A 15,322-nucleotide genomic window follows, 5' to 3' on the forward strand; every position below is an offset into this window, starting at 1 on the left:
AACAAAACCACTGACTCATGGTAAGGAAAAACATCATGGTCTAGCTTGAAATAAGTATGCTTGTAATGCAACGTAAGCTACGGAGGTAACGTCATGTGACTCAGTGACGTAGTGTAGCATCACGTGACATAACATCAGGTGACATAACGTCATGTGACATAACATCAACATTTGGTTTCACAAATGTTTGTTTGACCCGTCCACCACCCCTCCCTCTCGCCTTTAGTGGACTTTGTCGTTCCTTATACTATGTCAGCTGCTTTGAGCGTCTAATATTGATGCGAATGTATTTATATTGGAGTTAGTCTAGAGGTGCATCTGTTACAGACGCTAAAGGATGCCTTCTGTTGTCGATATCAAGACGCCGAGGGCAACTGCCCAATCATTGGTATTTGACGCCCTGAGAGTGAGATCAGGCTGAAGTGAAAGATTACTGAGTCTTTCTTCCACTTGCTTCATTATCAACAATCTCCATCAGCATTAGAAACTTGTAGGAGCAAACCCAAGCAACCTAAGCTGACCAATCAAAGTTGTTGCGGTCCCGACGTGGTGTCTCCACTGTAGCCCCGACATGTAGTTACATGACAAGGTACACATCACCTAAACTGGCTACACACGACCTCTTAACACACCTTAATGAAGATAAATAAACTGAAACAAAGTAACAAACAACTGCAATCGCATGTTATAAGTCACTATGGAAATGTGTGTCTTCTAAATTAATGTTATATAATGCAATAATATCAAAGAAAAACCTAACAAAACACAAAGGAGGAGATGCCAAACATAGTATTACAGATACACTTCTTGGGAGATTTTATTTTTTTTTAGCAGCAATGTCGGTTGGTCCACCACTTTGGCCCAGACTGAAATATCTCAACAGTTATGGGATGGATTGCAGTGAAATGTGGTACAGATTTTCATGGTCCCCATAACTTTAGTGATCCCCTGACTTTTCATCTAGTGCCATCTTCAGGTACAGATTTTAATTTGACCAAATACCTGCAAAACAAATGACGTTCCCATCAGCCTCAGCTGTACGTTTTCTTAAGATTAAAAACATGTCAGTAGGAACATGGAGGTTTTATTTATACAAATGACATTTAAAAAACAAAATGCTCTAATAATTTATGTTTTAATTTATCCGCTCGTTTTTTTTCACACAATGTCTTCAGGAGTTGTAGCAGTAATCGTTTCTGTTGTTCTGCACCATGTACTGTCTTTGCTTAGAACAAACTTCACAGTCTGCTAAAGGCAATTCAGCAATTTTGATCAGAGTTTTCCTGGAGACAGTGTCAGAGCAACAGTTAAAGCATAAACAAATACTTGATGGAAAAATTAAAGGTCACACAAACCCCCGAGGTGATGTGATGACGTGATATTTTTCCGTTGTTAAGACGCTGTGGTGTTTTCTCCAAAAATAAAAGCATTACTCCTGGACCAGAGTTCATGTTGACTGGATTAGAACACAATAAGCACTTGAAGGAAACTCCAAACTGCTCTTTTTTGATTACAGTCCCCTCCTCAACCCTGCTTCATTTTCACATAATTGCCATCCTTTCTGGCATGCATCTATAATTTAATACTCTAATCTCTCAGCATCATTAATTGCAGCAGAACGGGCCAGCCGCAGCTCAGATAAGGTTGCAGCAGTTTAATTACCATCAAGCTTTTTCTATTGTTTGTGCTCACAGCTGCTCTCACGGGTCATTAAATAACAGTAGCTGACCTGCAGAAGTGCGCTTTTGCCAAAAAATTGAGTCTTGAAGTTTAAATGGACATAGAGGAGAGAGGAGATTAAGTCCCATAAAGGTTAATGTTCCCATCTTCTTGACAAAAGCACAAAACTGACCGTGGTCATGATCCTAAAACAGGCAGAAAATAAACATGAACCACAATCAGGCCAGCCATTATGAATTATGAACAGAGGGACAGACTTTCCAAATTGGGCCCCTCATCCACCCCGACTCCAGGTCTTGTAGATTCACATACCAGTGTCTTCACTCCAGCTTTAAAAATGAGCCTGCTACAGCTGGATATATTTGCTAGTCTGCCTAGCACCTCACCTTTCAGCTTCACCTGTCATATACCTGCTGCTTCTTCATACTTTTCTTTGGCCAAAGATTTGTCCATTGCCTCTCTGATCCTTTAATTTTCTTGTTCTCTCTGTACCCTGGCTTTTATTTTTTTTAGCTACAGGACATGAGTAGTTCATGAGAGTAACAAAAGCAGAAATTGGATATAATGGAAAAATTGAAAAAAGAAATAAAGAAAGATCTTATTTACATTAAAATGTTTTACCTTCAAATGGTCATCCTTTAAGACATCATGAAGGCTTCACTAGTCTCCACTACTATCTCACCGGATCAGTTGTTTTACTCACCGACAGTACAACGACCGATCTGGTACTTTAAGCTCAGGAACGTGCAACATTTGACAATTAGCACTATGTCAAAGTATAGCTGAGGATGATGGGAATATCATTAGTTTTGCAGTTTTTTGGTCATAAAACAAAGTAGGCTATATGACAAATTCACATTTGAACCTGATGATGGCAGTAGAGGGAAAACTCAGAATCACCGGAGTCATCAGGCTTCATGGCCCTTAGTCTAGAGTCTAGACTAAGGGCCATGAATATTTGCACCACATTTTAAATTCAGAGCATTAATATAGCAGCAAACAACTATTGTCCATGTAAAGATATAGAGGAGTAATGTCTACCTGAGTCTATTATATCAGCATTAAGTGGGACACTTGGGGGTATTGGCAAACAAACACTAACCAAAGTTCCAAGGATTCATCCTCTGGGTACCATGAATATTTAGATAATTATGTCAGGACAGAATATTATACATTTCAGTCTGGACCAAAGTGATAGGTGCATTCATGATGGTTTATCACCTGAGTACCCAAATATGTGATAAATACAGTATGTAATATACAGTAATATTCATAGGATGTTTTTCAAATTTAGAAGTTGACCAAGATCCCCTAAACTCAGATAAACAACTGATCTGGATACCAAGTAGAACACACTGGTTGTGTCATTTAAATTCAAGCAAAGGAAGGCTGCTTTTCTTGGCCTCATTTGAATGAGCTTTTGACATGAGACTGGCTTGATCAGCCTACCATGAAATATATTCAGTGTGAAATGCAGATGAACAAGTCACTGAATTTGGATACAGCTGACGTGTATCTGTGAGAGCTGTCCTTAGTTTCTAAGTATATTCAGCTATGAATGAGAACACCCAAACAACTTCTTTACCTGTCTCTTATGTTGCAGGTGTCAAACTGAAGCCCGTTATAATTCCCAAGCAATCCTTGTTGGACATGATTGAGGTTCATTGGCTGGCTGTTGACGGATATGAGGCGCATGCAGCCCTGGAAGGCCAGAGTCGGGTTCTGACAGCCCGCAGGAGAACAGCCTGTGTGGAGATGACACACATCAAGTACAAAGATCTTTATCTTAACATGCTACAGGACAACAGAAACCTTTGAAGGGTTATTCTGACAGTGTATGCAAGTCTGACAAATAAAGGCATCTCTCCAGTACAACTACACTTTGAGCATCCACACACCTCCAAAGTAGAAGCTGCCTCTGGCTTCCAGTTGTTCCCACTGTTCAATGGTGGCGGCCGGCTCACTGTCCAGAGTCAGAGTGATGTGTAGACTTCTGGTGTCGAGACTCACAGAGTGCCACAGTCCATCATTGACTCTATGACCTACAAACAGAGGGAAGGGCTCCACGTCACTGCCGATGAAAACGGTATCGTTGTCTACTCTTTGCAAGTTAAGGGTTCTGTCACACAGCATTTATAAGAGCAACATCGTGGTCCAAAATAATTGAATCATCTCTCAATCACCTGTCCCCTTAATGTATCTTGATTTACCTTTGGACAAGCCATTGTGGAAGTGTAAAAGAAAACACTTTGGTTTGGTGGAATTTCATTAATTTTCTGTAGTAATCCCGGGTTCTCAGACACAAATTGTTCATGGAGAGAAAGTCTGACATTATACAGTATATTAATACTGTAACAACCATGTCAGTCAAGGCAACCAGCAAGTATGGTACAGAGAGAGCTTGAGGAATTGTGCACACCACATACATCCTTTATACGAGTTGACCTCTTATCTTGAACATAACCTGCACCGGAGCAGGTTAGGTGTTCAGCATCAGTTACCATGGCGATCTGCCCCACCGTCGCAGGACTGAAAACCCTGGAGGGTTAACCCTGAAGTTACCTCCCTAACCGCAAATCCTGCTTCGCAGTACAGGCCTCAGGTGAGATGTGTCATTTTTCATTGCAGGGAATTAAGCCTGCGCATGTTTGATAAAGACCCATTTTCTTGTCCGTACAGACAGTTCTCCTACGCACACATTTAGAACTTATTCTATGCATGCTTTGATGACTGAATCTGCAGAGTGAGAAGCACTACCAACAGTGCTTTCCTCATTGTATGCATTTTACCATAAACAAAACTAGCCATAATCAACTATAGCTACTACACGACCCACAATTAGTCCCCGTGTCAAGGGAGTAGGAATGAATGTTGCCGTGCTGCTATCTGGTGTGACTTTGTTCTTCTGTTCTTACCAGCTGGTGTAACTGGAGCTCTGGAGGATTTAAATGTCTGTCTTTGCTTTATTTATGGTTAAACAATAATTCTGAATGAAATACAATTTAGGTTTTATTTGATCCAACTTTTCCATCAGTAATTATTATATTATACGTACTAAGTCAGACCTGGGAACACAGTTACATCAATAAAAAGTCGGACATGTGAAGAGACAGTTGGACGATCAGATACGATGTTATTGTTATTATTACTGATAGAAATAAGATTAAGATAGAATAAGATTATCCTGTGTAGCTCTGGTATGTTTTAAAAAGCTAATTTAGCCTAATCCATGTTCATGCTCCAGTGTTCTATAGTTATCAGGAAGTCCATACCATGATGGCAGCTGTGAATATAGATAAGTCACAGCACCATGCTCACGGATCAACTCCCAGGCTACAAGAACAGCTTTTTGGTTCACAATAAGAGCTCAGAGAGGACAAAAGGGGTTCATGCAGAATGCACATTCTCTGAGAGTTATTTCAATTTGTCATAAATATGGGCTATTAAGTCAAGTTTGTCCAGAGTCTTGGGGGTAATGTTTCCCTATCCCCTGCTCTCTCAGAATCTATTAAAATCCAATGATGCCTGTCCTCCTCCCAGAGGACAGCAAGAGCCGCGGGCGGTGGGGCGTCTCTCCACTCGATTGGCCGTTTCATGGAACAAGCAGTGTATAGCTGCAAAGGACCGCCGGCGACAGCTCGCAACGATCTCAAACTGAGCCTGAAGTAACAGAACAGTATCTATATGTAGGCTCTAATGTCTTTTATATCACATCAGTAATCTGTGTATGTATTGCTCAATCGTCTGAAAATAGAAAACATTTGCCTACAAAACACCCACAGAGCTTTTTCATGACATGAAAAAAAAATCTTTGCAGATCTGTTGTTCATAACTATATTCTATCTTATTATAGCTATGGGCATCTTGTTGTTTTCTGAGCTGCTCCTGTTTTCATTTGCTGTTCATGCAAACTTCACACTTCTCCATGTTTACCTGCTGTCTCCATAAATTCAGCACAATATACTTTTCTACAGCACTTTCATCTGTAAAACGACAGTCATGTCATACACTAATTTGAACTACTTTTCCATTTTGTCGATCTGTGTCAAGCTCCAGTTAATGAAACTCAGTAATTCCTGCACATATATTTCACACTAAAAGCCTTACAGAGGCTCAGCAGAGATAATCCCTCCCTTTACTGGGAGGCTTTTATTGGGAAACATTTGCAGGAAGTGTTGCGTTTCATTGAAAAACATGGCGTAGAAAAAGCAATGGCCTACTGTTAGAAAACTGTTGTTAAAACATCAGCTGTCTGTAATTTGTATGTAACTTTTATTGTTAATCCTTGCTGATTGGTCAATTCATAGACATTAAAGGTGGTAAATGTGAGTTTAGGAGCATTTCTATTGCCTCCGCACAGCTCTTCTCAGGTCTTCTCTTCATGGAGTCCTCCATGTTTCATTGCAATGTTTCAACAGTATCCCAGAACGGACACACCAAACTCAGTTAACTTTTCCTGTTTGGGTCAGAGTTGATAACGTTACTCCCGTCGCCGCCGCTCTCTCTCTCTCTCTCGCTTCACCACTCACTTCCCACGTACATACACACTCTAAGCACTCTACTCTTACAACAACTGGCTGTAGAGAGGGCCATTGGTGTTTTCACGTCGGCCACCGTGGCGATACACAATTGGCACACGGGAGAAGTTGTAATCTGCAACCTCACCGCTAGATACCGCCAGATTCTACACACTGTTCCTTTAATAGCTTTATTAGTCACACGCATCTATTTTTTGCCATTATTTGAATTTGTGTGAATTTGTGATGGTTATAGACATATTTTTGTAGCATACTATGTTCGGTGTCTCCTGTTATGACTGTAAGCCATTAATGTTTACTTGTGTGGGAGTTTGGCTTAAACTGTGCACGGGGGCACATTTTGTCCAAAGATAATCTATGAGCTGAATAGAGTAACATATATCTTTCCACATTAGTGCTCTTGCACTTAGTAAAGCACAACACTGTATCAAACTGGAGCTTTGAACGGTTCCTCAAGCTGTGCAATTATAACACTGTATCAAACTGGAGCTTTGGTTCCTCAAGCTCTGCAATTATTTAACGGTTGAGCAAAAGAAAATGTTTTCATTGACTTTACTGTTCTAATAGAACTGCAGAGTGAGACAAACGTGAGGTTAAGCGTAGAAGATTGTCACTATTGAGGCAGTATATATATTGATACTAAAGGAAGAGTTCAACATTTAGTAAAAGCGTCTTGTTCTCGGTCTTCTCTGGAATCAGGTGACAAGTTGAATATACTGAACGTTTCATCTCGGTGTGTCCAGGACATGTTTTGCCTAGCGTGGCACAAAGAGTGGAAGCAGGGGGAAACCGCTAGCCTTATATTGTGTATCTCATTATTGAGTTATGCTGTAAGTTTCCTCCTGCTTCCAGGCTAGGCTAGACTAAACATGCCCTGGACCTATCCCTGGACGAGAGGATTTCCCAAAATGTAATGCTGTTCTTTCACATTTTGCAGCTGCCTGGAACAACTCTATTAGGCTTGAGGCTTCAAACTACAGATACAGGTAGCTTTATCATTTCTATAAACCCAGAAACCGTAAACTGCACACAGCATGCTCATATTTATGGAACAATAAAAGATCCAACAATACAGTTTTCAGCGTTTGCTGCCTGCGATACAAACTTTTGATCCATCACTCACTGTGCAGACAAGATATCCAGTTATTTCTTTCATCAGATGAACAAGTATTACGCAGAGACCCTGTGATGTGATTTAAGAATTCACTCATGCCCTCAGTAATTACTTTGCTGCAGCCTCAATAATGATCCACCCAGAAGAGGAGGAAGAAACAAGAAAGCGTTGCTAAAATAATAATACTGCTATAATAGCGGACATAGCTGATACGCTGGCTGCACGGTGGTGCAGTGTCAGCCCTGTGATAATCTGGGGACCTGTCCAGGGTGTACCTCGCCTTCGCCCAATATAAATTAAGTTTATGGGAGCTGGTTAGGCATGTAGAGCTGAGGGTTAGAATTAGTGCTGAATGATTGGAGGAAATACTGAGTAGCTATCAAGCATTTCTTTTTTAAGTGCTGTGGCTCCAGGAGTGGCAATGTACCTAATATACCTAATACCTCATACCTAATCAGCTTCAGCTGTACTAGCTCATTTCTAGTATGCTAACACACTAAACTAAGATGGTGAACATGATAAACATTATACCTACTTAAAATCAGCATGTCATCAATGTCATTGTGACCTTTTTTAGCATGCTGGCATTAGCATTTGGCTCAAGGCATCGTTCACAGAGCCAATAATGTGGCTGTAGATTCTCAGACTTTTATTTAATTTAATTTTTTTATACCAATGTTGGAATTTAAAATGCAAATTTTCCCATAAACTGTCTTGTCAGCCGGCAAAGAATCAACAGTCAAAATAGACAAAGCCATGCTAGCTGGCTCTAGGGATGGCAATGTTAGCCTGTCAGTCTTTTGGACTGTTGGTCGGTCTGTGGGTGTGTCAGTCTGTCGGTCCGTCAGTCGGTCCACCACTTGGATCCAGACTGAAACATCTCAAAAGCGGATGGATTACCATGACATTTTGTAGAGAAATTCATGGTTCCCAGACAATGGATCCTACCATTTGTAGTTTTGAAATTGGTTCTTCTTAGGATGAATTGAGATTCTCTGACTTTTCATCAAGCACCATCATCAAGTTAAAATTAAAATTTTCTGTTTGTAAACACACCGCATAAAAATTTGGCCACACCTCGACAGCTCAACGAGCCGACAGGAAGAGAGAGAGCAGCGATGGGCAAGTGAGCTATAGAGTGACTGAAGAAAAATGCAGCGAATCAGAGATACAAAACTTTATTTTCTGATTGTTTCCTGGCGGTTACGTTCTAAAACACACAACTAACTCCGCACAACCCTGCAGGAAGGTGCCGAGTTGCCGGATTTTGAATGAATGCAGACTTCCTGTCTGCTGGCTGTGGCTCAGCGCTGCTCTTGTTAAGCTACAGACACACACTGATCATAGCTGCACTCACAGCACAGAGAGGAGCAGGGGATCACTGGAACACATGCACATAACACAACCCGTTCCCATCTGTAAAATACAGACGCTTTGTATCTAACAGAGTAGAGGGGGACTTGTGAGTCGGTATCAGCAGCCGAGGGGTGTGACAATGCGACAATATTTGACCACCTGAACTAAACCTGAAAGAAGAAAAGAGAAAATCCATATAGAGGGCTGCAGCGACTATGCAGGAACAGACAGCGCTACACACTTCTGGTGGGGCATAAGTGATGATTGAGAGGGATTATTTTTGTATCAGTCCATACATAAGTTTTTTTTGTTAATTTGTCTGTTATACCTTTAACAACCAAGTTCATCGAGGCAGTGTGGCCCGGGCATTATTAAAATAATGACTTTTAAAGAAATTCAAATCAAAGAAGTAAGAGAAAGAATTTGGTCTGAACAAGAGAATAAAGGTATACAGTACAAACATGGATGTGCATGTGTGTGTGTGTGCGCTGTGTCCTGACCAGCAGAGGCCTCCGATCTTTGTTGTCCCGAGCTGTGGAGGGTCAGGAGGAGCCGGCTGTTGCTGATCTGCAGCTCCAGTCTCTGGGGCTCCAGCCTCAGCTGTGCAGAGAGCAGCAGCCCGTCGGGGCTCCACGTCCTGAACTGAAAATGAACGGAGAACCCCCTCATGGTGGCGGACGGCGCAACCACCGGCAGCGACAGGAAGCTGCTGCTGGAGCTCAGGAAGGTGCAGGCCACCAGCTGGGACCGCAAGCATGAGAACGTCACGTTGCCCTGGAGGACGAGAAACACGCTTTGACATTACATGGTAATTTGTGTTTATTACAACTTTAGTTTATTTTTATAGTTTTGTCCATCAATTCTATCAGTGATAGTAACATGTTACTCACAAAGTTAAGAGCTTAGGTCTGGGAACACGGTGACATCGATAAAGGTTAGATAAAGATGAGCAACCAGATGATCAGACAATTTGGAAACAAACCAAAAGTTTATCCTGATTACCGCTTTATTTAGAGGTCAAACTGAAGATGTAAGTAATCCGTAATTGGCTTGTGTTAGAGCAGGATTCTGAAATTCAGTTCCATCTTGGTTCTGGGTCCCTGTTGGAAAACTTGCTAGGCTCTGATGCTTACAAATGTCTTATTGAACTTTTTGTCTCTCTGCTCTTTTTTTTTTGTCTCAGTGCAGAGCAGGAAGCAAGCTTCTCTTTTGTCTCCACTGCTGATGCTGCTTTCACCATTTAATGACAAACGCAGCAGATCATTCCAACTGCAGCATAAGCTAATGAAGGTTAACTCCGAAAGTATCTTCCAAAATGAGAGTTTTGCCTGTTGTCTGGTTAAGGCGCTCTCTGCGAGGCGGTGTCTGAACCCGGCAAAGATCATTTGTGAGGGAAATACTAAATACTTGCAAATGTTGAAGGCTAAACCTCATTAAATTCAACAAGGCAATCAGTCTGTGTACGACTGCAGTAAGCACAGTAGGTCAAAGCTGCAGCAGCTGGTGTTACAAGCAACAGTTTGGGTAATAAATGTACCATTCATCCTGTGTTAGTCCATCTGATTCCTAATTTTTGTTGAATATTTGGACTTTTTAATGATGTCACCATGCTTCCAGATTTCAGCTATATACTTGGTGTATACAATGTCATTATTACTGATAGAATCGATGGGGAAAACACATTGACAATAAGACCCAAGTTGTAATGAACTGGAATTTGGAAATGTATTGAAAAAGCAATGTTTCAGTTCTAAACATCTGACAGGCATTAAACTCATTTCTTTGCTCTTGAGCCACAGGCTGTGACAGCCAATCAAAAATAAAACCGGAGACAATTATAACTCCAGTAGACGAAAATTAGACCAAAAGCATTAGTCAGACAAAATATACAAAACTTCCACTGAAAACAAAAAACATTGTGGGAGAACACAGTGGTTAAAAATGTCATGTGGAGCCAAACATCTAAAAATGTAAAAGTAAAAGATCTAACAAACATTCACCTGGACTTTTTTTTGTTTTATTTTTATCACGTGTTTTTTTAATCTTTGAAATAGGACAAATGATCCTTCTGTCAGTTGAAAAATCCATATGGTTCAGAAAAAAAAGCACAGCTCAAAGCATCAGTTTGAAACAACATGATCTAATTTTGGAGTCGGATATAAAAGACAAAAGAAAAAACACAATTTCATTCAGATGTCATGTCAGGTACATTGTCCTATCAAACTCAGAGGCTGCCGGGCAGCAAAGAGCAATCAGAGCTCTTTGCCTCTCTTTTGACTCTCAATGTGACTCCTTCCCAACCCCATTAAACTCCCATCACTTATTCCATCATGACTGCCAGCCTTTCTCCATCTCTCTCTGCAACCCCTGTCTCCCACAAAATTAGATAGAGACAAACATAATCCGTGACAAAATACGTTTCCTTCCAAACGTAATTGAGAATGCAGTTTAGTTGTATGGGGAGGTAATTGTTAGGAGGTCAGGGTAGCTCTGTGTTACTCTGTGTAGCTCTGTGACACTAATCTAGACTTTTAAAGGTAGACGGAGTCTGAGATGAGATGAGGCTTGTGGCTCTTTGGAAGTGGCCTCTGCCCCGTATGTTCACATTTACACTTTGTGGCATAATGAGATCAGATTAAATGTAACGACAGTTTGTGTTCACACCAATTTTCTCTCTCCACTAACCAATTTCAGGCCAGAATGCCTACCATCAGAGCGATATGCAAATATCTTGAAGTCAATGGCTCACAGTTTTAGGAAAATGTGAAGCCCCAGGATTCAAATTGCTGTCACAAACACGGGATTGACAGGAAATGAGGCATGTGTCTAATCCAGTGTTATTGATCTGATTGATATCAGCCTCACTGTTTACTCTTCACAGCCGTATCAGAGCTGGATTAAGTCACTGCAAATGCTAACCCAACATTTCATGCTGCTGCTGCTTCACATAAAAAGTGGAACTGGTGAAACACTGGGTAGCTTTAACTGTGAAGTCCTCCAAATGAAAATGAAAAAAACGAAATACATCATTTGTCCTCTAGAGCAACATATACAAGTGTTCTCTGATCTGATGCTCCAATCAGCAGAAAAGCCGTTACACATCAATGTTGAAAAATAAACCTATCGTATGATGTGATAACCTTATGGTTAAGGTTTGGTTAAGTTTAGGCACAAAACCGACTTGGTTAGGTTTGAGGAAACATCGTGCTTTGGGTAAAAAAATGAATACGCAAGTCAAACTCACCACGCTGTAAATCTGTGGCTTGCGTCTCTTTGCCAGGTCGATGATGTTGATTCCGTTGTAGTAGAGGTTTTCGATGCAGCCGTGGAAGTTCTTCCTGAGGAAGGTGCCAGGTTTGCCAGGCAGCGGGATGCCTCCGAAGCTCAGCTTTAATGAAGAGACAGAAGCAAAACAATACGAAATACAAAAAAAAAAAAAAATTTATAAGTAATCATTTCACAATGAAATTCACATTCTGTTTTGGTATTTTTTATGTTAACTAGGATGGCACCACCTTGTTTTATAACCAAGAAGTGCTGGGGAATCTACACTTATCATTTGCCTTGTGCATTCAATATATAATGCAATGATACTCTGTCAGCTTTCCCCTAGCTATTTCAGCTAGAGAGTGATGGCAGCATTCTGTTCTACACAGTGTCTTACATGCACTTACATAACAACAGTAAGTAACAGTTAGTTTTCTCCAGAGAGCTGATTTATTAAACGTCTTGCAAAGGAGAAACTTCGTTTCTGTAATGGGGGAGGCTTCTATGGGGAAACCTGATTTCTTGGGCATGTTTACAGGTAACTGGGCTTCTAATTGACTTTTTACATAATGCAGGACAAAAGACTGCAGACAGGAAAAGTAAAGGAGCTGGAAGATGAAAGGAGAGATAATTACCTAAATGTTCTTGTATTTAAAATAGTTATTATACTTACAGTACTGAAACTCATACAAAGTAGCCTCTAGAAATCTAAATAAGTCGGTTTCCACTACTGACTATTGGTTAAATTGGTTCTGAGAGACAAAGCTCCGCTCTAAGGTAAAAAAAAACACTTAGTTTTAACTTAGTAACTTTTGTAGTAACTTGAAAGTCTCATACAGATGCTAAAGGGTGCCTTGTGCATCGGTATCAGATGCTGAGGGGCAATACAATACAATAAGTCTTTATTGTCCACCAAGGTGGAAATTTGTCTTCTGCTCACCAAATGCAGGAAACAACAACATAAAAAGCAGTTAAAAACAGGTCATATTACATATTACACAATTTCACATTTCAGTGTCTGTGGCATAGATCTACTCAGTCACATTGTTGAGTTAAGAATACTGAGGGCACTTGGGATGACAGACTTCTAAAAATAAATTTTTAGTAGCCAGGGGGACTATAGTACCTCTTTTTTGTACTGATTATTCAACCAAAGGTCCATCCAAGTCTTGAAGAGCTCCACCTGTCCTGAACCCTGGATACCTAAAATAACTCCTCCCACTGAATTAGGGCATCCCAGTGAACACTTGTTCAGTCTGAATGACTGGCAAAATGGACTGACCTCATAGTCAACCTCCAGTGAGTCTCCTTCCCCTCTGGTTTGGAAGTGCTGCGTGTGGGAGTCCACCGTGAGGTTCACCTGCTTGATGAAGCGCTCAATGGTGACGGAGTGCCAGTGCTGGTCGTCCAGAAGGCTGCCGACCGTGACGGCTACTCGGCTGCTGCTGAACCTGAGCCTCGTGTCGTCTGACAGAAACACACGAAAAACAACTCAATCAACAGATGATTAATGACACAATCACCAAAGTCATTTATCTAGTAATTCCCGTGTATTAAAGAGACATTTACTTGGCCATGTTGGGGATCGTTTAATTTGCAATTAGAGCAGCCTGGATTATTATGGCATGGATTCAAATGTAGCAGATTTGTCAGCTAAACATTCATTCTGTGAACCCTACTCCAGCGTAGTGAAAGACATGTAAGACCTACTTATGCATGTTGTCAGATCAGAAAAGGAGTCGTCCCCAACATTTGTTGTGTTATGGTTTCAGAATGATGAAGACAGTTGGAGAACAATTATATACAAAATAGGATGTAGGCAGTAAAAATCAGTAATTGAAAATGATAGGCTGTAACCAGAGTCTATATAAAAAACATGCAAATGAAAACATAGGTTTCTCAAGGGACAAGTTCATTCCTGGATTTTTATTTGCTGCTCGCCACCTAATATTGGTGAAGAAGCCTGGGTAACTCTCTCAAATCTCTAGTAGAGACACAGCTGACACGCAGCCGAGCCGCGCCTGAGCCGCGTTGCTTACAGTGAGTGTGGCTGCTCTAACCTGTTCAAATAGGCACTGAAATAAAAAAAAAACAGGTTCTGCAGCTGCCATGCACTGCTGACATTCCCTGTGTGGCCTTGGCCAAACTGGCACCCACCCACCATGGCCGATTGCTAATAGGCTATAACACAGCGGTCAATCAAGCAAACAGGCCTCAAAATCATATTAAAAAAACAAGCATGTATTTGGAGAGTGAGGTTGTGAAACTGCTATGATTTACCTAGGTTGAGGTAGAGGGCCAGTTTCCCTCTGTGAAGCTCCAGGGTGATGTAATCTCCCCTCTGTCCCTCCCCGTGCAGTAAAACGCCCTCGGCCTGATGGCTCTTGAAGCGCAGAGAGATCACGTCCTTCACCGTCGACATGGACTTCTGGTTGAAACGATACAGCAGAGAGCTTCTTCCGTCAAAGTTGGCCACATCTGACTCTAAAAGAAAGATCGTCAGAATAAAAACCAACGATTTTGATGGATACAATAATGTGGCTGTATGGAGAAAAATAGATTTTTAAACAAATCTGTTTTTAAGACTGAAAATAGACCTGAGTCAAATAAACATCTCTGCAGGGGTATAAGTGTGTTGCTTCAACAAGTGAGAACACAAAATATAAACTAAGAAACTAACTAACTAAGCACTAAGTTATACAAGGCTAAAAGGGATTCTATAGGTGTAGGCTACCTGATATGTGTGCTTGTGTATATTTGATAGGCCAACGCAATGTGCTGCCAGATGACATTGCACTGCAGAGGTGGAGTTAAACCACATCATCCTTTTCTTTCCTTTTTTCACACTGTTGCCCAAGTGTTAATGGAAAAACACACCGGTGGCATACGACACTGATCAAAATCCCTGCACCTACTGTTTACTATGTAAGCCATTACTGCGTAACACCAGTGCTATTTTGACGAGCGTCAATCTGCCAGGATAGTAACAATTGGCACAATCAACACAGTAACTCCAGGCTATTGTAACCTGACTGCTTATTTTATCTGAATTATACGTTGCGTGTGTGGCACAATTCTCCTTGACACCACAGGTGTGTGTTGTACATGAGTACCCAGTCAAACCAGAAAGTTGCTAGATTAATTGGCACATTCTCAAGAAATAAATGAGAAACTTTATGTAGTGGGAGAGTCAGGCAGCAGAGATGGCAGCTTATAAGCAAAAGGCTCTGCAGTTTAGGCAGCGTATTCCTCTAAATTAAGCGCTGTACTTTATATTTATTTTATTATTAAGTGACAAAATTATAGTTGAGGGTTTCTAGGTGGCGGCACAGTGGTGCAGTGGTTAGCACAGTCGCCTCATAACAAG

At 41.0% G+C, this 15,322-nt stretch overlaps 1 protein-coding gene across 4 annotated transcripts in view; it reads right to left on the minus strand.

The window, feature by feature from the left end:
- Positions 1-15,322, minus strand: part of LOC141782187 (contactin-associated protein-like 5) — a 64,061-nt gene that overhangs the window by 19,719 nt on the left and 29,020 nt on the right. For all 4 annotated transcript variants that reach the window (XM_074658250.1, XM_074658251.1, XM_074658254.1 and 1 more), the window contains 6 exons: positions 14,236-14,439; positions 13,238-13,422; positions 11,933-12,076; positions 9,189-9,462; positions 3,579-3,722; positions 3,266-3,425 (listed from right to left, as the gene is read on the minus strand). In XM_074658250.1, the coding sequence (XP_074514351.1) occupies positions 3,266-3,425; positions 3,579-3,722; positions 9,189-9,462; positions 11,933-12,076; positions 13,238-13,422; positions 14,236-14,439 (1,111 nt within the window). The remainder of the gene's footprint in view (positions 1-3,265; positions 3,426-3,578; positions 3,723-9,188; positions 9,463-11,932; positions 12,077-13,237; positions 13,423-14,235; positions 14,440-15,322) is intronic.

This window comes from Sebastes fasciatus, chromosome 14 (genome assembly GCF_043250625.1).
Source record: "Sebastes fasciatus isolate fSebFas1 chromosome 14, fSebFas1.pri, whole genome shotgun sequence".
Lineage (NCBI taxonomy): Eukaryota > Metazoa > Chordata > Actinopteri > Perciformes > Sebastidae > Sebastes > Sebastes fasciatus.